This window comes from Moschus berezovskii, chromosome 1 (assembly GCF_049115385.1).
Source record: "Moschus berezovskii isolate FMDL1 chromosome 1, NW_MosBer_1.0, whole genome shotgun sequence".
In the NCBI taxonomy this organism is placed as follows: Eukaryota; Metazoa; Chordata; class Mammalia; order Artiodactyla; family Moschidae; genus Moschus; species Moschus berezovskii.
Window position 1 is genome coordinate 104,670,975 of NC_142460.1, and position 24,527 is coordinate 104,695,501.

The 24,527-nt window shown below is 46.0% G+C and overlaps 1 protein-coding gene across 1 annotated transcript; it reads left to right on the top strand.

The window, feature by feature from the left end:
* The first annotated feature begins 15,139 nt into the window (after positions 1-15,139).
* Positions 15,140-17,804, top strand: LOC129550820 (transmembrane epididymal protein 1A-like). The gene has a single exon (XM_055418702.2). The coding sequence runs from the start codon at positions 16,076-16,078 to the stop codon at positions 16,961-16,963; it is 888 nt and encodes a 295-aa protein (XP_055274677.2). The 5' UTR covers positions 15,140-16,075; the 3' UTR covers positions 16,964-17,804.
* Positions 17,805-24,527: the final 6,723 nt, after the last annotated feature.

The window sequence follows — 24,527 nt, forward strand, 5'->3', positions numbered from 1 at the left end:
CTCTCCCTTCCTTCCAAAACTCCAGCTAAACACATATTGGACTTTCTCACTGTATTGTCTCATTTATCTTCTCATCTGTATTTTCCACCTTGAAGCCCTCTAGGCTTCGTTCTGGATGGCTTCTGACTTATCTTCCTCTCCACTTTCTTGTTAACCTTATTGCATAATCCTACTTTTCAGTTTTATAATATCTAGTTGATTCTTTTTAAAGCCAGCAATCTGCTTTCAGAGTTTCCATATCCTTACATAAAACTCTAAATCCTGCTTTTATCTCCATGGACACAGTAAGCATTGCTTTATTACAAGTTGAATCTAGTGACTCTAGTATCTGGGATCCCAGTGGGTCTGTTTCTATGGCTTCTGCTGATTCTGCCACTTATTTTGTTGTTTGTTTGTTTTACATGCCATGTATGTGGGTGTACTTTCTGGACATTTTATCTGAAATGACTATTTTGAGAATTAATTTGAGACCTAAGCTCTTCTTCCAGAGAGGGTTTTCTTTCCTTCTGCCAGAACCTGAGGTCACTCAGTCCAGGAACAAGACCTGAGGATATTCTAGATGGCCACAGAGTCTGTCCCTGCCCCATATCCAATTGCAGCCCTTTGAGGTCTCTGCTTAATGCAGAAGGTGGGCATAATGGAAAGAAGAGCAGAAGGGAGGGGGAAAGAAGGAAGGGAAAGAAATAGGGAAATATGTCTTTATATACAGGGTGAAGATGGGCTTGGGTAGAGATGAAACCCTTTACCTTAGGCAGAGTTCTTAGCCACAGACCACAAAACTGTCTCTAGCAGATTTACTCAGAAAGGAAGTTTAGTAAAGAAATCATCTTGAGGGTTAAGATCCAAGGTAGAGTCCAGATGTGTGTGTAGCCTATCACTCCAAGGGAGGCCATGAGGGACAAAGGACAAACCCGGCATTTCTAGGTCCTGTGAGGACCTGGACTCTTGCTGTATCTGCCCTGTAGGTGGGGAATTCCTTAAAAAGAGGAAGGGGGTTCAAATCTGAGCAGACAAACAGAATAACTACGTCCATTAAGCTCCCCCTCCTCCACCCTAGAACTGCAGGCTTGAGATATGTCCAGAAAAGTAAGACCTTGAACTCTGTTAATAGTCAAGGTTCAGAGATCACTGACCCCCTGGAGTCCTTGACAAGAGCCATTGCAAGAAGGAACAATACAACGCCAAAGAGAATATCGGCTGCAAAGGAGGAAGGCGTCTGCTGCTACAAACCCCACTTCTCTTCGAACCCAGAAGGTCTAAATGAGGGCGGCTTCAGAAAAACTGGGAGACTGGTCCTCAGCCTTCTTCTCCACCCAGCTTCCCGCAGCCACGGGTATTGTACGCTGAGAGGATAGTCTAGGTGGAGGACCAAGGAGAGTGATCTCATAGAATGGGAGAGCCCCACAGAACTCCAAGAATCTTCCTGCATGTGGGGTCCCCTCTTTCATGGAAAAGCAGCTATTTCCACCTTACTTGGCATGAGCATCATTCCCTGGGGAGAACTGCCAGGGAGCTAAACCAACAAGACCAGGGCCATCCAAGCTGTCCATCGAGGCCATTGCCGATGGAGCCCCAGCCCAGAGACCCAGCTAGGCCAGTGGCAAGCCTGGGCAACCCTTGGTGATGGCAGCACCACGTGCCAAGAAAGGGCTGGAAGCCAGTAGCCCCCAGGCCACAGCGCCCCTGACGGCCTGCCAAGGGCAGCAGCTGCAGTGTCAGTGCCCAGCACACAGTACAGGCAGTGCGTCTACACCTGACCAGCAATGTGCTGATGGAACAGGGCCCAGAGCTGACTCTTGCAGACAGAATTCCATAGAAGAGAAGTTCTGCACGATCCTAAGACCCTCTGTGACATTGCAAATCCTGGGGGCAAAGAACAACTAATGAGTAGACACTCATGTTCATCAGACTGGACTTATAGTCCCAGATGGTGAAACCTGGTGTGGTGGTACCATGGTTGTAACAACACACACAATTGTCACATCGTGTAGCATTCTCACACATTAGCCTGATGCTGGGCAGACATCACATCTTTGAAAGCACAGGGAGCAAAGTGGCATTACTGAGGCACCTGCCTCCAGGAACACCTTCTTGAGAGGGAAACTACCTGTTTATTTGTTGAGCCATTACCAGACTCCTCCTGGTGGGATGCAAGGGGCAGCTGTCCCCTGTGACGAGTGCTGGGCTCTTCTCAGGGGGATGTCCCTGCCCTGCTGGGACCACATTCAAGAAGAGACGTGACAGCAGAGGTGATGGCAGCAGGTACCCTGGAAGAGGTGGGGAAGCAGTTGCCTTCTTAGTATCCATCATGCTAAATTCTGTTTCCCAAGGTTAAGCAGATGGTGATGGTGGACTAGGAAGAGGCTGAGAAGCTGATCCTTCTCCACATGCCAGAGCAGCAGGTACCTCGCTCTTCTTGCTGGGCATTTGGAGCCATAATGAACCGGGCATGTCTGGCAGAGCAGCACATGAAGAGGGATTGGACGGACAATGTCTTAGGTACGGGTGTTCAGGGCACAAACAGCCCGCTGACCAGCCCCCTGGCTGCTGCAGCTGCGGGTTATCGTGTGACTCCCCCCACCTCCTGCCAGAGATCCCAAGCTTCCTCACCACCTTCTGCTGGCCCCTGGCCTGAGGAGCTATTGTGCTGCCACCATCTGCAGTCTCTGGCACCACTGTTGCCGCTCCTGTGGAAGGGCATGTGCCAGGTCCCTCCATACCTGGTGAGCCCCAAGCTGGAGCCCAGGAAGCTGGGGGCAAAGGTCATGCTGCAGCATGGAACTCCAGGCTCAGAGCTTGGAGGACCCCCACAGGTGGGCAGACTAAAATGTCCTGAGAGTCGCTGATTGTCTATCCCATGAACTGTGTTCTTGTTTCCAGCGGCTGTTTAGCTCCTGAGATGGCTTCAGGACCTGTCTGTCTGTCTCATGGTGTGGGGGTGGGATGGATTCTTTCTGATCCAGAAAGGGTCTGGATGGAGAGAGAGGATTGAGCAACATGTCCAGACGTGAGGTTGCTTACCAGTTTCTTCTTTCATTGAAGCATAACAAAAACACAAACAAGTGGGCAAATTATAAGTTTGCAGCTCAATAGATTTTTCCCAAATCACCTGTGTAACCAGCATCCAATCAAGAAATAGAAATGTGCCAGAAGTCCCTCCTGACACCTCCCAGCCACTCCCCCTCACAAAGACCACTATCCTGACTTCTGACACTGTAAGTTAGTTTTGCCCATTGGAAGACGTAATAAGAATAGAATCATAAGATATTGCTGATGGACTTTAAAAGAAAAAAAAAAACAGAAATATCCAATCCCTAATGCTGGGAGTTTTGCTTTGGATGATATTATCGCCTAACATCATCATCCTCACACTTGTAATAGAGCCAGGCTCTTCTGTCCATGGGATTCTCCAGGCAAGAATACTGGAGTGGGTTGCCATGCCCTTCTCCAGGAGATTGAACCTGCATCTCTTATGTCTCCTGTATTAGCAGGCAGGTTCGTTACCACTAGCGCTACCTGGGAAGCCCGAGCTCACCTCGGGGCAGTGCAAAAACAGACCAAGCAGCGCTGTGCTGCAGAAAGTGTTTATTGCAGATTCACACACTCAAAGTCTGAAGGGAGGGTAACCCCAGCCTTGGAATGCTCAGGAACCTTGGACAGAGTGTTGGATTTCAGAGAGTCTGGGATGGGTAGGCAATGAGTCAACTTCACCTACATTTCAATAGGTAGGGCAATGCTCCACTAACATCTGGATCACACACTAGATAAGCACGACATCTCATTAGAGGAGATACAAAGAACCACACGTGGGCATCCTTACTTGAAATTAACTGACAGGTTTATTCCCATGTGAGTTACACCTGCATGAATCACCTGACAGAGCTGAAACAAACCAAGCACATACAGGTCTGGAAAAAGAGAAGAGTGGGAGAAGTTTCCAGCCACAGGTATGGAAGGGGACCAGAAAGAAAGCCTGCTGGGAGAGGTGTCACCATCCAGCCACCCAAGAAGAAGTGCTGTGAGGGACATGGAGAGGGTCTCCAGGGCCAGTCTTGGGCAAGTGACAGACAAATCTCAAAGGGACAGTGAGACTTCTTTGCACCTTTCCCCAGCAGCAGCAATAAATGAAACCCGAACAGCTCCAGTTTGAGTCTCCCAGGGGAATAGGAGGCCAGTTCAAGCACGAGGGCAAAACCTACCCTTCCATCAGTCACCACAAAGAATGTAGGATGATTTTCAACCTGACAGCAAATGACATCACCAGGAGAGAGTTCATCTTTCACTTAAAAAAAAAAATTGTGGTTAAAAAATATACAACATAAAAGTACCATTTTAACCATTTTTAGGGATACAGTTCAGAGGCACTAAGTGCACCGATACTGTTGTGTAACCATCACCACTATCCCTCTCCAGAACTCCTTCATCTTACCAAACCGAGACGGTCCTCGCGAAACACTAATACCCATCCCCCCTCCCCCAACCCCTGGCAACCAACCTACTTTCTGTCTCTAAGGATCTGACCACTCAAGGTGCCTCACGTAATAAGGATAGAAGTGGAATCATACAGCATTTGGTCTTTTGTGTCTGCAGGGGAGATTTTAAAAACATGAATGCCCAGGCCCAGCAACTCCTGATCAATAAACCAGAACTTGGGGAGGGGGCAGGAACCCCTCCCCACAGCAAACACATCCCAGCACCTGCTGGCTAATGCCTAAAATTCCTTTAGATGTGGGTAAAGCTAAGGATTTTTCCTATTTCAGCTGGAGATGAAAGGCTTAAAATGGTTGATTGAGGTATCACAGCACTGAGACTCATCTGCTCAAGATTAATCTATCAGTCAACAAGCACAGATGACTGTTATCAGCCACTGTCTCCTTCTGAGACCCAGGAGCACTCAGACGACAGCAGATGATGAAATGGGGTGAGACAGGCAAACTAGAGACTTGTGGCCACTTTTGGTGTGGGGGCTGCTAATAAAGGTTAGTTCTGTTTACCTTTACTTACCCTGTGGACAAAATAGGAGTTGGGAGTAGAGGAAATTAGGTCCAACACAGCTGTGTACTCGCCCGGTTTACTGGAACGTGGCCACCCTGACATATGGTTCCCATCAACTATATTTTTACATGATTCTTGAATCCTGCCTCCCACCCCCCACCTTTTTCTGTTTGACTGCACTGACTTCATTACAATGGAACTTCTCTTCCATGGGTTCTAACTGAGGCATGACCAGTGCCTTGTTCAAGAAGAGTTTCTTCTGCTGCTTGTTTCTGCAGAACTAGGAATACATAGAAAACAATCAGACGTGTTGGAGAGATACAGACATATGCAAAATAACAGAATGACAAGAAAGGTCCACACCAAGCCTGGCCCTGCCTGTGAACGGAGAAAGGTGTGGACAGGGGACCAAGAAGGACTTGAATGTTGATTTATTTTTTAAAATCCTGAAGCAAAACATGACAAAATGTTAACACTTATCCATTCTCTGTTGGCATTTGCTATATTACTCTTTTTACTTGTCTTCGTGACCTTTGGTGTCTTTAAAAGTTGTCACTTTTGCATATATATCCTTATAAATAACTGTACACATGATTATAGATGTATAAAAAATATTTTGATGACTAAAGAGAATTCTTACAGTTTTTTATGTTAATGATTTTATCATAAAATTAAATTAATAAAGCCTCAGAGAAAAGTTGAAAAATATAACAAAATAGAGATGCAAATTAACATTTCCCATAAAACCACCATCCAGAATGTGCCACAGTTAAAAATTTTTAGCAATTTATTTCTTTTTATTATTTTTGTTTGCACTGGGTCTTCATTGCTGTTCATGGGCTTTTCGCTGGCTGCGGTGAGCGGGGGCTGCTCTCTAACTGCAGCACAGGAGCTTGCCGTTGTGGAGGCTTCTTTGTTGCAGAGCGTGGGCTCTAGATGCGTGGGCTTCAGTAGTTGAAGCATATGGGCTCAGTCGTTGAAGCACACAGGCTTCGTTGCTCACAGCCTGTGGAATCTTCCCAGAGCAGGAACCGAACCCATGTCCCCTCGATTGGCAGGTGGATTCCTATCCACTGTTCCACCGTGGAGGTCCCAGAATTTGCCACATTGTGATGTCCTGATAGCTGAGCTTTTTCTCCAGGCATTAAATTATTGCAACATTGGTTTTAAGTTTTCAGATAGCTTCTGATTATAAAAATAATACTTGCTCATTATAAAATGGAGAAAAAGACAGATAAGGAAAGAAAATTACTCATGGCCTTAATACCTGGAGTGTCTCTGACAAGGTTCTTGATGGCAAAAACCAAAATCTGATTCTAGTTACGAGAAGAAAGATATCATTGGAAAGACAGGCGTAGCATACACCGACAGTGGGGAGATGGGTTTTCCAGGGCTTTTTTTATTCCCTTCATCTCCTCTTCTGGCCTTTATGTAATAGGTTGACCCAAAAATTCAGTCAGATATTGAATGCTGCTAAGTCACTTCAGTCATGTCCGACTCTGTGTGACCCCATAGACGGAAGCCCACCAGGCTCCCCCGTCCCTGGGATTCTCCAGGCAAGAACACCGGAGTGGGTTGCCACCTCCTCCTCCAGTGTGTGAAAGTGAAAAGTGAAAGTGAACTCGCTCAGTCATATCCAACCCTTAGTGACCCCATGGACCGCAGCCCACCAGGCTCCTCCATCCATGGGATTTTCTAGGCAAGAGTACTGGAGTGGCTTGCCATTGCCTTCTCCGAGATATTGAATGGCTAGACCCTAATGCCAGAGAAGGAAATGGCAACCCACTCCAGTATTCTTACCTGGAGAATCCCATAGGCAGAGGAGCCTGGCAGGCTACAGTCTGTGGGGTCGCAAGGAGTTGGACATGATTGAATCAACTTAGCACACACATAATGGCAGTGTGATCTTGGTTTAAACATTATTTCTATGATGGGAAGGAGTCACTCAGTGTCACAATGGCCTTTTTTTGAGGGGACAGAGATTATCATTTGTCATTCTCTAGCATTTTTCTTGTTTTCTTGAGCATTTGTGTCTTGTCTCTCTGTTGTATTCTCAGGGTTTGGACAGCATCTGGAGTTAGCAGTATTCACTGTTGAATGAATAAGTGAAGCAAAGAGCCTTCGGTGCTCTTACCTACAAAGTACCTTCCTTTAACTACCACTGGACATGTCACCTAAGAAGCCAACCTGGTGAAGCACCATCTTTCGTCTGCATCCCTGCCCCCCATCTCCTTGTGCAGCAGCAATCCTAATACATCTCTGTGTTCACTAGCTGCAGCCAACACCATATCCCTCTTTTTAGCCTGTTTGCCTTGCGCCTTGAGAAGCCTGAACTATCCTGACGCCTCTGCTTCCAGTTCAATGACATCATCAATGTGTCCCTTGATGGGTATATTCTTCCCTTTGGAGTTAGAACTCTCAACCCTCAGGGTCTAGTGTTGCTAGGATGGAAAAAATATTTTTATATCCATTCACTAATGCGGAGGCCGTAAGTTGCTTTTTTTTTTTTTTTTTTGGCTCATCATTTATCATCCTTTACCACTTTTCTAATTTGTCATCGAGGAGTGGGAGGAACTATGTCATCCTCTGTGGGAGGAAGTTGGTATTCTTAAGGCTAGAGATAAGCTCCGCCCCAGCCACCATGACCACACTAAGCATGAGGCCACTGAGCACACACTGGGTGGAGGGGAAGGGAGCAGAATGCCATTGCAGAGTGGACTGTCCTGGTCCCTGGTCACTGAAAACCCCCCACCAGGGGAACATTTTGTTCAGCATTCACAAGAGATGAATATTCTGGACCCATTCCAAGAGTTTGAGCCTTTAATTCTTCCCCAAACGTCTTTGTTATAAACCCTCTCATCTGAGTTCTTCTAGGCCATTGATCATATGATAAGATTTTAACTATTACCCAGGATTTAGTGGGCCTTCCTCGGTGGCTCAGTGGTAAAGAATCTACCTGTAATGCAGAAGACACAGGAGACTCGGACTCAATCCCTGGGTCAGGAAGATCTCCCTGTAGGAGGGCGTGGCAACCCACTCCAGTATTCTTGCCTGGAGAATCCCATGGACAGAGGAGCCTGGTGGGCTTCAGTCTATAGGTTCACAAAGAGTCGAACATGACTGAAGCAACTGAGCACACACACACACACACACACACACACACAGAGGATTTAGTGGTCTTTGAGCTGTTCCAGAAAAAGTAGAATCTTTTTTTAAATGTTAATATTCTGTTCAAAGTTCTGCCCTCGAGAAGTGCTTGTTTTATACGTTGTTCTTCAGGACCATCTGGAGCAAAACTATAGCACATCATCTCTTGGAGAGCCACCTGGAACCAAGCTTGACTGTTCCCTCCTCATCAAGTAGTCAGGCAGAGCTCTACTCTACTAGGTGTTGGCAAAGGGAGCAGAGGTAGGAGGAAGCATGCTAAGAATGTGAGCAACACATTCCTGCCACTTATTTTTGCTTTCAGGTCATGCTCAAGCCTGGCCTCATTGTACATATCTGTTTGATGATGGAGCATTGTTATGCAGCCTCCCTTTAGATTCAGAAAATATCCAGAAAACATGGTTACCATACTAGCGTTCAGTATGGAAAGTGTTACATCTCCAGAAGAGCCCAATAGCAAGCTAAGATCCAGTTTCTCAAAATGTCACTCTGCCATTTGCCAACACGGTCATGGTTTTGCTCCAGAATCATGAAACCTTCACTGTGATTCTCATATCTGGACTTGACACAGCCTCCATGAAATTTATTACCTCTTGATACACTGTGCAATAATAAAGCTGCTGGCACTGCAACCTGGGCCAGTTGGAAGGTCTTCCCTTACATTGACCTCCTCCTAAAAACAAACACATGTGGACACTCTACCCAACAACAACAGAACACACATTCTTCTCAAGTGCACCTGGACCTTCTCCAGGAGACAGCACGGGTTAGGTCACAATTCAGAACACTTTAAAAGATAGATGTCATATCAAGTATCTTCTCTAACCACAATGGGATGAAGTTAGAAATCAACTACAGAAGGAAAATTCACAAATTTGTGGAAATTAGCACCCACTCCAGTGTTCTTGCCTGGAGAATCCCAGGGACAGAGGAGCCTGGTGGGTTGCTGTCTATGGGGTCGCACAGAGTCGGACACGACTGAAGCAACTTAGCAGCAGTAGCAGCAGCAGCACACTCTTAAACAACTAATGGGTCAATGTTTTACTCTGCTTGGGCCACCATGGCAAAATATGACAGACTGAATGGCTGAAAGAGCAGATATTTATTTCTTCAGCTCTGGAGGCTGGGCAATCCAAAACCAAGGAGCTAGCCAATTCAGTTCTTGGTGAAGACATACTTGCTGGCTTGCAGATGGCCACCTTCTCCACTGTGTCCTTACAGAGTAGACAGAACATTCATCTCTCTCTTCTTATAAGGACATTAATCCCACTATAGGGGCCCGACCACCATAACCTCCTTTGAACCTAATTGCCTCCTAGAAGCCTCAGCTCCAGCTACCGTCACATTGGGGAATTAGTGCTTCAACATGTGAACTGTAAGAGGACACAAACATTCAGTCCATAACATTCTGCTCCTGGCCTCCCTTAAAGTCATAAAGATATGCAAAAAATTCATCCCATCCCAACAGTCCCAGAAGTGTCAACTCACTCCAGTATCGACTCTAAAATCAAAAGCCTAAAGGTTTATCTAAATAGTGTCTAAGTCAGCTAAGGGTGAGACTTAAAATATGATTCATTCTGAGGCAAAACTCCTCCTCAGCTGTGAACCTGTGAAACCAGACAAGTTGTCTGGTTCCAAATACAGTCAGTCATGGGACAGGCATAGGCTAGACGTACCCTTTCCAAAAGGGAGAAAGTGAAAGGAAGGGGTTATGGCCCCAAAGAAGTATGAAAGTTAGCAAGGTCAATATCATTACATCTTAAGGCTAGAGAAGAATTCTCTTTGGTCAGATACTCTGCCCTTAGCCCCTTGGAGCAATAGTCCTGCCTTCAAGACCCACTGGATTGGCGACCCCATCCCTGTGGCTCTACTTGGCAGGTTACCACCCCACAGCTCCAGGTGGCCCCACCCACAAGGCTCCAGAAGACCACTGTCTGGCCTGTTGAGATTGAGGTGGTGTCCCCTCCCCGCTCCCACATTTTGAAACCAAGGAGGCAGCCCTAATGATCTCTGAATTGCCTTCAGGATCATTTTCCCCTTGTCTTGAAGAATAGCACATGTCCACAGCCAAATAGCTTTACCATCCAGTGCTGCCTGTAGGGCCTAAGAAGCCAAATAGCCTTCCCTCATTTAGTCTCAGCTCCACTCCCTACGGCTGAAAGTGGCAGTGTTTCTGATGGGGTGGCTAATCAGGTCTGTAGTCTAAACCCATGCTAATCCCCTTATCAAGAGGTTGTTGAGCCACATCTTCCTGTTCTCTTCAGACATCTCTTTCATTTTTTGCAATATGGACAGGCTGAGAATTTTCAAATCCCTAAGTTTAAGATCTTTTTTGCTTGACAATTGCTTCTTCCATGCATTCCTCTCTTTTTGCATTTTACTATAAGCAATTGGAGAAGGAAATGGCAACCCACTCCAGTGTTCTTGCCTGGGAAATCCTGGGGTTAGAGGAGCCTAGTCCATGGAGGCTACAATCCATGGAGTCACAAAGAGTCAGACACGACTTAATGATTAAACAACAATAACAATAATCAATTCAGTCTGTTCAGTTCAGTTCAGTCCCTCAGTCATGTCCGACTCTTTGCGACCCCATGAATTTCAGCATGCCAGGCCTCCCTGTCCATCACCAACTCCTGGAGTTCACCCAAACTTATATGCATCGAGTCGGTGATGCCATCCAGCCATCTCATTCTCTGTTGTCCCCTTCTCCTCCTGCCCCCAATCCCTCCCAGCATCAGAGTCTTTTCCAGTGAGTCAACTCTTCGCATGAGATGGCCAAAGTATTGCCGTTTCAGCTTTAGCATCAGTCCTTCCAATGAACACCCAGGATCGATCTCCTTTAGGATGGACTGGTTGGATCTCCTTGCAGTCCAAGGGACTCTCAAGAGTCTTCTCCAACACCACAGTTCAAAATAATCAATTCTTCGGCACTCAGCTTTCTTCACAGTCCAACTCTCACATCCAAACATGACCACTGGAAAAACCATAACCTTGACTAGACGAACATTTGTTGGCAAAGTAATGCCTCTGCTTTTTAATATGCTATCTAGGTTGGCTATAACTTTCCTTCCAAGGAGTAAGCATCTTTTAATTTTGTGGCTGCAATCACCATCTGCAGTGATTTTGGAGCCCAGAAAAATAAAGTCTGACACTGTCTCCACTGTTTCCCCATCTATTTCCCATGAAGTGATGGGACCAGGTGCTATGATCTTAGTTTTCTGAATGTTGAGCTTTAAGCCAACTTTTTCACTCTCCTCTTTCACTTTCATCAAGAGGCTTTTTAGGTCCTCTTCATTTTCTGCCATAACGGTGGTGTCATCTGCATATCTGAGGTTATTGATATTTCTCCCGGCAATCTTGATTCCAGCTTGTGCTTCTTCCAGCCCAGTGTTTCTCATGATGTGCTCTGCATATAAGTTAAATAAGCAGGGTGACAATATACAGCCTTGACGTACTCCTTTTCCTATTTGGAACCAGTCTGTTGTTCCATGTCCAGTTCTAACTGTTGTTTCCTGACCTGCATATAGGTTTCTCAAGAGGCAGGTCAGGTAGTCTGGTATTCCCAACTCTTTCAGAATTTTCCACAGTTTATTGTGATCCACACAGTCAAAGGCTTTGGCATAGTCAATGAAGCAGGAATAGAATTTTTTCTGTAACTCTCTTGCTTTCTCCATGATCCAGCGGATGTTGGCAATTTGATCTCTGGTGCCTCTGCCTTTTCTAAAACCAGCTTGAACATCTGGAAATTCACGGTTCACATATTGCTGAAGCCTGGCTTGGAGAATTTTGAGCATTACTTTACTAGCATGTGAGATGAGTGCAATTGTGCGGAAGTCTGAGCATTCTTTGGCATTGCCTTTCTTTGGGATTGGAATGAAGACTGACCTTTTCCAGTCCTGTGACCACTGCTGAGTTTTCCAAATTTGCTGGCATATTGAGTGCAGCACTTTCACAGCATCATCTTTCAGGATTTAAATAGCTCAACTGGAATTCCATCACCTCCACTAGCTTTGTTTGTGTGATGCTTTTTAAGACCCAGTTGACTTCACATTCCAGGATGTCTGGCTCTAGGTGAATGATCACACCATCGTGATTATCTGGATCATGAAGATATTAGGAGGCACCAAGTCTCTCTTTCAACACTTTGCTTAGTAATCTCTTCAGTTAATGGCATCCAGTCCCATCATTTGGGCTTCCCTGGTAGCTCAGCAGTAAAGAATTTGCCTGCAATGTGGGAGACCTGAGTTCAATCCCTGGGTTGGGAAGGTCCCCTGGAGAAGGGAAAGGCTACCCACTCCAGTATTCTGGCCTGGAGAACTCCATGGACTACAGTCCATGGTGTTGCAGAATTGGACACAACTGAGTGACTTTCACATTCACAGTCCCATCATTTAATGGCAAATAGAAGGGGAAAAAGTGAATGCAGTGACAGACTTTATTTTGGGGGGCTCCAAAATCACTATGGACAATGAATGCAGCCATGAAATTAAAAGATGCTTGCTCCTTTGAAGGGAAGCTATGACAAATCTAGACGGTGTATTAAAAAGCTGAGGCATCACTCTGGTGATGGTCTGTATGGTCAAAGCAATGGTTTTTCCAGTAGTCATGTATGGATTTGAGAGTTGAACCATAAAGAAGGCTGAACTGTGGTGCTGGAAAAGACTCCTGAGGGTCCCTTGGACTGCAAGGAGATCAAACCAGTCAATCCTAAAGGAAATCAACCCTGAATATTCACTTGAAGGATTGATGTTGAAGGTGAAGCTCCAATACTTTGGCCACCTGATGTGAAGAGCTGACTCACTGGAAAAGAACCTAATGCTGGGAAAGATTGAGGGCAGGAGGAGAAGGGGACGACAGAGGATGAGATGGTTGGATGGCATCACTGACTCAATGCACATGAGTTTGAGCAAACTTAGGGAGATAGTGAGGAGAAGGCAATGGCAAGCCACTCCAGTACTCTTGCCTAGAAAATCCCATGGATGGAGGAGCCTGGTAGGCTGCAGTCCGTGGGGTTGCTATGGGTCGGAGATGACTGAGAGACTTCACTTTCCCTTTTCACTTTCACACATTGGAGAAGGAAATGGCAACCCACTCCAGTGTTCTTGCCTGGACAATCCCAGGGACGGGGGAGCCTGGTGGGCTTCCGTCTATGGGGTCACACAGAGTCGGACACGAGTGAAGCGACTTAGCAGCAGCAGCAGCAGGGAGATAGTGAAGGACAGGAAAGCCTGGCGTTCTGCAGTCCATGGGGTCACAGTCAGATACAACTTGGTGCAACAACTCCCCAGTTAAGTAGGCAATTTCATTTCTCACAAATTCTACCTTCCACAAAACACCAGAACATGAACATAACTGAGCCGAGTTCTTTGCCACTTTTATAAGTACCACCTTTTCAACATGTCTAATAACATGTTTCTCATTCCCATCTGAGACCTCACCAGAAAGGGCTTTATAGCCCATATTTCCACCAACATCCTGTTGGTGACTATTTAGGCACTCTCTAAGGAAAGGGACATTTTTTCTATAGCTGTCCTTTTTTCCTTCTAGGTCATCAACTGAATTATTTTTAACTGTCCCTCATGGCACTCTTGACCTAGAATTTTCTAGCAGGTACCTCCAGACTCTCCCAATTACCCAGTGGCAAAGCTGCTTCCACAGTCTTAGGTGTTACAGCAGCATCTCACCTCACAGTCCCAAAATTCTGTCTTAGCTCAATCTGCTGACTGGGTGACTTAAATCACAAATATTCATTTTTCATGTTTTATAGGCTAGAAATCTGAGACCAGCATGCCAAGATGGTTCGGGTCTTCTTTTTTTTTTTGGTGGGGGGGAGTCTTAACCACTGGACTGCCAGAGAAGTCCAGACGGTTGGGTTCTGATGAAAGTCTTTTTCCTGACTTAAAGACGGCTACCTGCTTGCTGTGTGCTCACGTTACCTTTCCTCAGTGCATGCACATGGAGAGAAACACCAGACACAGGACAGGTAAGGAAACAACACAATAAACCAACTAGAGAAAATATATATGAACACTCTACCCAACAAGAACAGAATTCACACTCTTCTGAGAGATCTTTGTTTCTCTTCCTCTTTCTGTAAGGAAATGATTGTCATCACAAGGGTCCCACTCTTATGATTTGATCTAAGCTTAATCATTCCCAAAGACCCCACCTCCAAACACTATCTTTCTGGAGACTAGAGTATCAACATGACTCCTGGGGGAGACAAACTTTCAGTCCACAACAGGTACCATGTTTATTTTTATTATTATTTGTTTATTTACCAGTGAGATTCATTTTCTTGCATTTCATAGGTTTGTTAAATTTATAGTTTTTGTTAATTTATAGTTTTTCTTAGATGAATAATCAGTTTATGAAGGACATTTTCCTATTAAGGTATTCATTTTTAACTTCTTGATTTATAAAAGCCTATTATATTGTAAGAAGACTAACACTTTGTGACATATTTTAGCTTGCTTTTCTCTCAAAATTGGTTTTTTAACAGTAATTTTAATACACCAATTATTAATTCTGATGTTGAAATTCTATTAAAAAACCTTCAAATTTTTAAAAATAATCAAGTTTTTACTTTCTTCTTTATGATTCCTACTTTGGTATCATTCATAGAAATACTCCAATAACTTCAGAATCATGGAAATTTAGCAAGAAATATTAGTAATAACTCTAGTAAAGTTACTAACAATCCTGTCATTTTTTGAGTATTTACTATAGATCAGATACTCTACATACATTGTTCTACATGGATACCTCAGAAATTGCAGGTCTAGTTCCAGATCATCACAATAAATAAAATGTCATGGGTTTTTAGTTTGTTTGTTTCTCAGTGCATGTAAAAAAAATTTATATTTACACTGTACACTATGGTCTATTAAGTGTGCAATAACACTGTGTCTAAAAAAACAATATACACACCCTAGTGAAAAAGTATTTTATTACTTAAAAAAAAATTACAATAGCAACTTCAAAGATCAGTGATCACAGGCCATTATAATGATATAATAATAACAAAGATTTTGAAATATTGTGAAAACAACCCAAATGTGACACAGAGGCAAGAAGGGAACAAATATTGTTGGAAAAATGACACCAATAGACTTGTTTGACTCAGGGTTACTATAAATCTTTCATTTGTTTAAAAAACATAATATATGCAAAACCTCAATAAAGCAAAGCACAATAAAATATGTCTGCATTTAATCCTCACAACAAACCCAGAAAGGAATTATTATTCCCATTCTACAGATCAGGAAACTGAGGCTCCAGAAGACAGTAACTTGCTTAGCATTCTGTGAGCTGCAGACGTTGGAGCCGAGATTCAGTCACAGTGCAGATAAATGAGCAGATCCAGTCCCATTCTGACTCTGCAGTGTTGGCTGCTGGGTCCCTTCCTCGCTGTGAGCCTTCATGTCACCTGTAAAATTTGTTTAGCAATAACTTTTCACAGAATTGTCGACAGATTTAACTGAGAAAAAAAAAAATTATGTAATGTGCCTGGCACTAAGAAACAGTCAGTAGAAGGGAGTCAGCCGCCACCCGTCTTGGCTGGCACGCCCAGCTGCCTCCCTCCCCTCTCCTGGTGAAGCGGCGGGGCGAGGCTGCGAGCGAAAGGGCAGACCCGTGCCAGCAGTGAGGGGTAAAGGTTGAGATCCCAGGCCTGGGATCCAAGTAGGGAGCAGAGTGAGGCGCAACGCACGTACACCATCACGCCTCCGAAGGAGTCGCTCCCACCCAGGAGTGACTCAGAGGCTTCGGGCACCGTCCCCTGTGTGGGAAGCACAGGCGCGGCCGGATCGGGAGAATCTCCCCATCGCTCAAACGCAGCCGCTCTTGCTGGTGGGAAGCGTCCGGGAGGTCGCCGCTGTCTCCAGCCAGGGGCCCTGCCGCACACACCCAGGCCATGGGGACGCTCGGGGGACACCTGGTCGCGGCGCTGTTGCTCCTCATCGTCGCCCTCTACTATTCCGTGCTGGTGTCCCTGGCTCTGCTCCGGGGACAGCGGCTCCTCAAGCCCCCTCTGCCCCCCAGAGACAAGCGAGGGCACAGGTGGTGGCGGCTGGTGTCTGTGGAAGCAGTGGTGAAGGTGGTCTTCTCCCTGATCGCCATCGTGCCCGAGCTCTTCTACCCACCGGGAACAAACCGGATGGTAATGGTGGACTGGGAGGACCCGAAGCGGCCGTTCGTCTTCAAGGACACCTGGCAGCACGTCACCATGTACGGCTTCTTCCTCTTCAGCGGAGTGGTGGACATCGTGAGCCAGGCGTGTCAGGCGCGGCAGAACGTGAAGCTGGAGCGAGCAGCCGAGGCGCTGGCCTTCTGCGTGCTGGTGCTGCTGATGGTGAACCACATCGAGAACAAGAGCGCCCTGGAGAGCCGCGTGCACGCCCTCTTCATGCTGCCTGCCTTCCTGGTTGGCGTGGTGCTGGTCATCGAGGTCTGGGTCCCCGACCAGCCCTCGCTCTGGCTGCTCAAGACCTGGATGGGGCTGGTGCTCAGCAACTGGCTGCTGCATCTAGGCGTCCTGATGTATGCACCTCCCTCCGGACAGCCCTGGAGCGGGGACAACCCTGTGGACCTCGCCTTTGTCACCACCTTCTTCTGCTGGCACCTGGGCTTAGGGGCTGTCGTGCTGGCTGCCATCTATGGCCTCTGCAGCCTCTGGCACCATCGCGTCTCCTCCTGGAAAAGGGCCCCAGGTGCCAAGTACCAGCCGTGCCCTCTACTTGAGGGCAGTGAAGAGCCTGAAAAGTTCAGGGCAGGGGCCCCACAACTAGACGGGGGTGTCTAGGTATAGAATCTGTCTCGGCTCTTCACCCTTTATAATGAGGGTCTTGAGAATGCCCGCTGTGTCCTTTGTGCAGGAACATCCTGGGATCTGCAGTGTGGCTTTCCATCACAGGGGGTCCATTCCTTGTTCTGAAAGGAACCTTCTAGGATTACTTCTGTCTACCACCCTCTTCTCTCCAGACCTGTCTCTCTCCTATCCTGCTAGCCAGTGTGGTTCCTTATCATGGATTCACATGAAGTGAGAATAGGAGTAGTGGTTTCCTCTGACAGCTTTTGGGATCCAAGAGGAAGAGAAGAAATGAGGAAATAGAGGAAAATGGAGGGTCTCTGGGGACATGGCAGGGCTCTGTATGTCCAGGGCAGAGCTGGCTTGGGGTGTGTGCTGTGTGGGCCTGCAGCTGAAGTAGTAAAATGTGTCCCAGGGAGAGAGCTCTGTTTTCCCATCATGGTGAGGGCTTCTGCTTCTTCATTTCTTTTTTATTTTTAGTTATTAATTTATTTTAATTGAAGGCTAATTACAACATTGTGGTGGTTTTTGCTCTGTCTTTTACTCATACTAAGTGGGGCAGGAAGAAGAGCTGGTTTTGTTGTTACTGTTTTTTCATCTAAAGTGGATGAGGCTACTTCTGCCTGAGGGAATGAGGGGTGAGGGGATAGGGCAGCCATCAGGTTAGCAGGGCTCAAGTCTGGGGAGGAAGGAAGCGAGGGAGGGATTCCCAAAGGTGGGTGGAAGAAACGAGGATTATGTTTTTGTATAATTTTAGGTTGTTTGGTTTTTGCTACAACATAAAACAACTCCATTGCTTATGTAGGGTCTTTCAATAAAGTCTATGATACACATATACATGTCTTGTGTGAGTGATTCTGGGGTGAAATCAAAGAAAAGGCCCAGTTGCAGTTGATGGGAGCAGAAGGCAAGGACCACCATGATACTTGGGGTGCAAATGACCTCAGCAGTTCTGAAGACGCAGGGACTCCAAGCTGAGAGGGAATCTGAGAATGCCAGCTCCTGGAACCTGCAAAACTTTCAGCCACTGTACTCACCGAGCTCCTCCCAGAAGCATGAGGTGTTAATAAGTTCACATCCTCAGTGAAATATATGAAAGCAAATCATATAAAAATACTTATCTCTGGGTACAACTAGAAAACTGCTCTTGACAGCGCCTGTCCGCTTATGTGAGATGATAAAGCCAGCATTTGGAAATCTGAAGAGGCAGGGAAAAGGGAGGAGATGCTGACCACAGTGGTGGAGAAAGGACCACAGAGAAAAGTGCCCACACAATGAAGCAGCTGCAATTCTGCCACCACCCACACAGTCAGAGATGCTGTCCTCAAAGACAGAAAAGCTCTATGAAGCACAGAGAGGGATATGCATTTGCAGATGGAGGGCAAGATGGGCTGCACACTGTCCTCCGAAATATCCCTGGACACTCCCTAAAGAAGTAGGGTGCAAGAGTGTGGAAACGAGCCCTGGAAACAGTGGGGTAGGGCTTAAAGCAAAGAAGGGGAACAAGGGAAGGAATGGAAGTGGGGTAGGGGTCTGGCAAGTCACAGGGCAGCGCTTGGAGGGAAGGAACACTCTGGATCCAGAAAAGAGAAATGACTTCCCCCAGCTGGAACCAGGCCAGCCTCAGCTTTCCTCCCCAACCTAAGGAAAGGCCAACATTCTTCTTTGGGTCCCCACCTAAAAACCCAGAAACAGTGTCAACTTTACCACAAAGCTAGTAAACCTTAAACTTCAGGTCCCCTCACTTCATTCTTTATTCTTTTTTTTTTTTTGGAAGGAGGCACATCTCTCAGTTTGTGGGATCTCAGTTCCCAGCCTGTGGGCCCTAGCAGTAAAAGTGCCGAGTCCTAACCACTGGACCACCAAGGAATTCCCAAGGCCCCCCACTTTATATCGCTCATATAAAGTCTTGAGAGGGGCCATAGCAAATGTTCATATGATCACTTATCACTGAGAAACTGCAAAAGTTAGATTTTTCTTATTCTTTTTTTCTCCATGAAATGTGGCTGTGCCCCTCCCTGAAAACTTAGCACAGATTTACTTTCAGGATGACTTATGATAAATACATTTCTTCTCATTAGGAGTGAAAAGAGTAAAAGTGTTAGTCCCTCAGTCACATCCAGCTCTTTGGGACCCCATGGACTGTAGCCTGTCAGGTTCCTCTGTCCTTGGAATTTCCCAGGCAAAAATACTGGAGTGGGTTGCCATTTCCTTCTCCACCTGTTAGTAGAACATCCTTTATTCAAGAATAATGGTAAGACTCTTCTTCCTTTAGCTTGAAAATAAGAAGCTTAAAATGCGAATGACATCACACACTGGCTGAAAGCCACCTTCCAAATTAGAATCTCTCAGTCAACAAATGTAAATATCTTATCAGATGCTGGGCCTGATGCAAGGAGCAGGAATTAAAGGTGCAGAAAACTGATGGCTTCCCTGGTGACTCAGACAGTAAAAGAATCCTCCTGCAATGCAGGAGACCTGGGTTCAATTCCTGGGTTGGGAGGTTCCCCTGGAGAGGGAATGGAAACCCACTCCAGTATTCTTGCCTGGGAAATTTCATGGACAGAAGAGCCTGTTGTGCTACAGTCCATGGCGTCGCAAAGAGTTAGACATGAATGAGTGACTAACAATAACACTTTTTTTCACTGAGGCAGAGGTGGGAGGTAATACACAGATGTGGGTTCTGCTTATCTCATTTGCACTGAATGCAGAATTCTTGTCCTGCACATCTGGCCCTTGCCCCGAGTATCAGTCATGGCTCTTTAGGGAATCAGAACCAATGGGATGCAGACAGATAGAGAATTCAAGGAACTGACTCAGGAGATTCTGAAGACTGGCAAGTCCAGAATCTTCAGGGCACGTCAGCAGACTGGAGACCCAGGGGAGAGTTGAGTTGATGTTGCCATCTTGAATCTGAAGGTGGTCTGAAGGCAAAATTTATTTTTCTTCAGGGCACCTTGGACTCTTCTTTTAATTCTTTCAACTGATGAAATAAGGCCAAGCCACATTACCTACGTCTACTGATTTAAATGTTCATCACATTTGTAAAAATTACCTGCACAGCAACATCTAGACTGATGTTTGACCAAACAACTGGGTATCATGGCCCAGCCAAGTTAACACAAAAAATTAGTCATTATACTCAGCATAACAGAACGTGACCACTCAAATATGATTTAAATCAACATGTTTGTCATGTATTGGAGACCTTCCAAAAGAGTAGTAATAACTTCATTTTGGGTTTTCCTGATGGCTCAGACAGTAAAGAATCTGCCTGCAATGCAGGAGACCCAGGTTCAATCCCTGGGTCGGAAAGATCCCCTGGAGAAGGAAATGGCAACCCACTCCAGTAATCTTGCCCAGAAAATTCCATGGATGGAGGAACCTCATAGGCTACAGTCCGTGGGGTCGCAAAGAGTCGGACATGACTGAGTGACTTCACTTTCTAGCTTAGGACCAACTGAAAAAAGCCCAATATGCACCCCTAAGCAATCACATGAGACTCCACTTCTAGTTAGCCTGACTACAGCTTCCCTATGACAACAGCTTCCAAGCAAGGCATCCCCTGAAGGCTTCTGTTTTTTTCCCCACCATGATGCTTTCCCATTCCTCTGCCTACCTGAGTCTTTGCCAAAAAGCAAATAATGGCAGCCGACTCCCTTGTTGTAGCAAGCCTGAAAAGAACACCTTTGCTTGTTCTCCTTTGATTGGTTTTCATCTATTTTCACATGTTAAATTTTTTCATTTATTCATTCAAGCTGTTAATATTTATTGAGCATATACTATATGCCAGACTCCATGCTAGGACCTGAGAATAAAGAAGTAACTCAGATGCCCAGGTCCCTGCCTTCAAACCAACTGTGGCTGTGGGAGAAGAAAGGCAAATAGACAGCAAGTTAAGCACAGTCTGTAGAGGACTGTGATGAAGGGCAGCTAAGCCAAACTTGAGAACCAGGGAAAGCTTACTAGAACAGTGTGGAGACAGGGGCCTGAAGGAAGAAACCCGTAGGAAGGGAAAGAGCAGTGAAGAAAATGGTCAGGAAAAGGGAAAGAGCCATAGGAAAGTCCCCAGGTCATTGCATAAACACTGCAGAAAGTGCATGAAAGTAGGATGCTTCAAGACGAGCCATGAAAGTAGAAAGGCAGACAAGGGTCAGAATCTTTCTAGGCCACGTGAAGGCATTTAGCATTTATCCTAAAACTGATAGTAGGGATCAAATTTCCATTTTGGAAACATCATTCAGGCTCCATGTGCGTGAGGCCTGGAGGAAGGTAAACCTGGAAGCAGGGAGACCAGTTAGATGACTAACAAGTGATGGTGGCTGGATGAGAGGAACAGTGCATGGATTTTGGGAGCTGATTTAGACCTCCCCAACCAGGCCACCAAGGCTGGAGGTCAGTAGGGTGGGGGAGGGGACTGGGGGATGGGACAAGCCAGAGCTTGTATAGCTGAAGAAGAAAGTAAATGCAATCACCGAGAAAATGAAATCGATGATGGGGGCTGTGAAAGAAGAGATGAATTCTGGATGGGGACATGAAATTAAGGTGCTGTCCTGGAAACAGGTGGATGTATGTGCCTGGAGCTCAAGAGGAAGGGATGGGTAGAGAGGGCAATCTGAAAATAAAAAACAGTCATTAAAGCCATTGATGATGGATGAGATGGCCCAGGGGGAGGGTACAGGGAAAAGGGCTTAAACAGGACTTGGAGGACCTTATCTAATTGAGAAAAAGAAGACAGACACTCCTGAGGCAGACGAGTAAAGAGTAACCAGGGAAGAAGGAGGAAAACCAGGACTTTGCTGAAATACAGAAACCAGATATTGATGCCGCCTTAGTAAAGGGAGTAGCAAACAAAGGTTTGCTTCTTGTTCCCAGTTCCTCCTTCTCCTCCCCAGGAAACGACATTGGGAGGGAACATAACTCTACGAGTTACTAGTGGAACTGGTCCTGCATTGCCCCATAGTGTTGCCCAAGCTGCATCAACAAAGTGCTGGTGTTGGTACTTGTCATTAAATAAAACTGGGTGACAAAATAATGAGAGATGCACACACTTAGGACAAGGATGTCCCCCTAAGCCACACCAGCTGCGGGTGTTACCAGTATATTGGTGAGGTGGGACTGGGAGTTAATTCAAGGGCCACAGTGGGCATTATTCTGGTTTGATGATTGAACAGTATACAGTTAACTACTCAGTTCATTCTGCTTGTACTCAGTCACGTCCAACTCTTTGCAACCCCATGGACCATAGCCTGCCAGGGTCCTCTGTCCATGGAATTTCCCAGGCAAAAATACTGGAGTCAGTTGCTGTTTCCTTCTCCAGGGGATCTTCCCAACCCAGGAATTGGGACAGGAGCTAGGAGCGTGAGTACTGGGAGACAGAATTGGAAGAGACACTTGACTTTCACTCACTTGGACTTCTGATTGCTTGTTTGTTTCCAATGAAACCAAAATTAAAACTGTACTAAGGGCACGAAACTACCTAGTAAACTGGAAGGAATGCACAGAGCCCGGTTCTGCCAGGCTGTCCGTGGGGCTGTGCCTGGTCCACGGCTACCCTCCTGTTAAAGAGATTCCTGTCTGAGAATGGCCAGGGTACTAGGGCCCCTCACTCCTGTGCGCTTTCCTCTCTCCGCCTAGGGGCTGGGGCAGAGATCAGGAACTCAGCCCCGAGCCCATCTCTGCTCAGATAAGAGGCTGCGGGGTCGCCGCCACGCCTTTGCGCGACTATCCCAGGGGGCGCCCAAGGGACTACCGCGCAGCACCGCGCTGGAGTACCTGCCTCGCCGCCGCTGGGCGCGGGAGAGGGCAGGGAAGAGGTTGTGTATCCGCCCCTCCCGGGTCGTTGGTACCGTCAGCTGCCTGGCAAGACACAGATTCAGGACGCAGAGACTCCGCGGCTGAGAAGGTTTCCGCGTCCTGCGTGGATGCCCACCCGGGACCCCATAGCTGCCGAGCGCTTTTCTCCCACGCGGGCCGGGCGAGGGCCGGCTGGCCCCAGGTGCTCAGAGGTTACACGCCTAATCTGGGGAAGTGAGGAGGGAGATGGCTGAATCAGGGAGGGGTGGACTGATTCTTAGAATCTTTTCTGCGTACAGTATTTCTCTAGCTCCTTCTGAACACTCGAGAAGAATCAGCGAACAAAACAAAGTTTCCCGCGCTCTCAGATCTAGAGTGGGAAGTAGCATTGACCTGATTAGTTCATATGTTGAGGTTCAGCCCTAAGCATCTAGAACCACCTCCTCCTACACGCTATTAAAAGCAAACTCCTTGACAAATTGCTCTCCAGTGTGCACCAACGGAGACAGCAAGTGCAAAATCACGCTGATTGGGAGAGGCTGGGGGAAGAGCTATACGACTGGGAAACACAAGACCTACGTTAAGCAGAGAAATTTTATTTTCATTGGTAAAACATCTTTTATCTTCATCATTGGGGCTCTTCAGAATTTCCTAAGTGCCCCCAACCTCTTTTTTAGTCGCTAATATTTGAAAAGTAAGAAAAGATGGCAGTTTCATTCCTCAGGTCATAAAAACACTTCGGTTCACACCTTATTCAACAGTTTCTGGCAAGATGGTTGAGATGCCAGATGTGGTGACAGTCTGTTAGAAGAAATAGTTCGGGTTTGAAAGGCAAATGATAGGGACACAAGAATGTTCTAAATTAGAAATAACAAGGCTTAATGACCCGACAATAGTGCCCCAAACGTCCAGTTAACAGGAAGTGCAGAACAACTGACAAAGGATCAAAACTAGAGCACCACCAGACTAAAGGGACTCCAAACAGAGTGCCCAGGCATGTCTCTCTTCTTTTCTTTTCTTTTTTTCTTCCTTGTGATGAAAGCTTTTAAGGTCCACACTCATAACAACTTTCAAATATCTGATACACTAGTATTAGCTGTAAAACCCCATGATTTATTTATTTATAGCTTGGAGTTTATACTTTTTAACCTTCTTCTTTCATTTCACCTACCCCATCTCTGGTGACCACCAATCTGTTCTCTCTATCTATGAGTTCAGTTTTTGCTTGTTGTCTGTTATTAGATTCCACATATAAGTGAGATTATATGGTACAGGTCTTTCTCTGATTTATTCCACTTAGCATAATGTCCTCAAGGTTCATCCATGTTGTTGCAAATGACAAGATTTCATTCTTTTTCATGGCTGAATGATATTCCATTGTACATGTATACACGGCATTTTCTTTGTCCATTCATCCACTGACAGACATGTAGGTTGCTTCCATATCTTGGCTTTTGTAAATAACGCCACAGTGAACATGTGGTGATACAGATATTTTTTCTAATTAGTATTTTTGTTTCCTTTGGATAACTACCCAGAAGTGGAATTGTTGAATCACATAGTGGTACTATTTTTAACATTTTGAGGAACCTCCATACTCTTTCCACAGTGGCCGCACCAATGTAGATTCCCACCATCTGTGCACATCCTCACTAACACTTGTTACTTCTTGTCTTTTTGGATGACAGCCATTCTGGCAGGTGTGAGGTAATATCTCACTGTAGTTTTGATTTGCATTTCCCTGATGATTAATGACATTGGG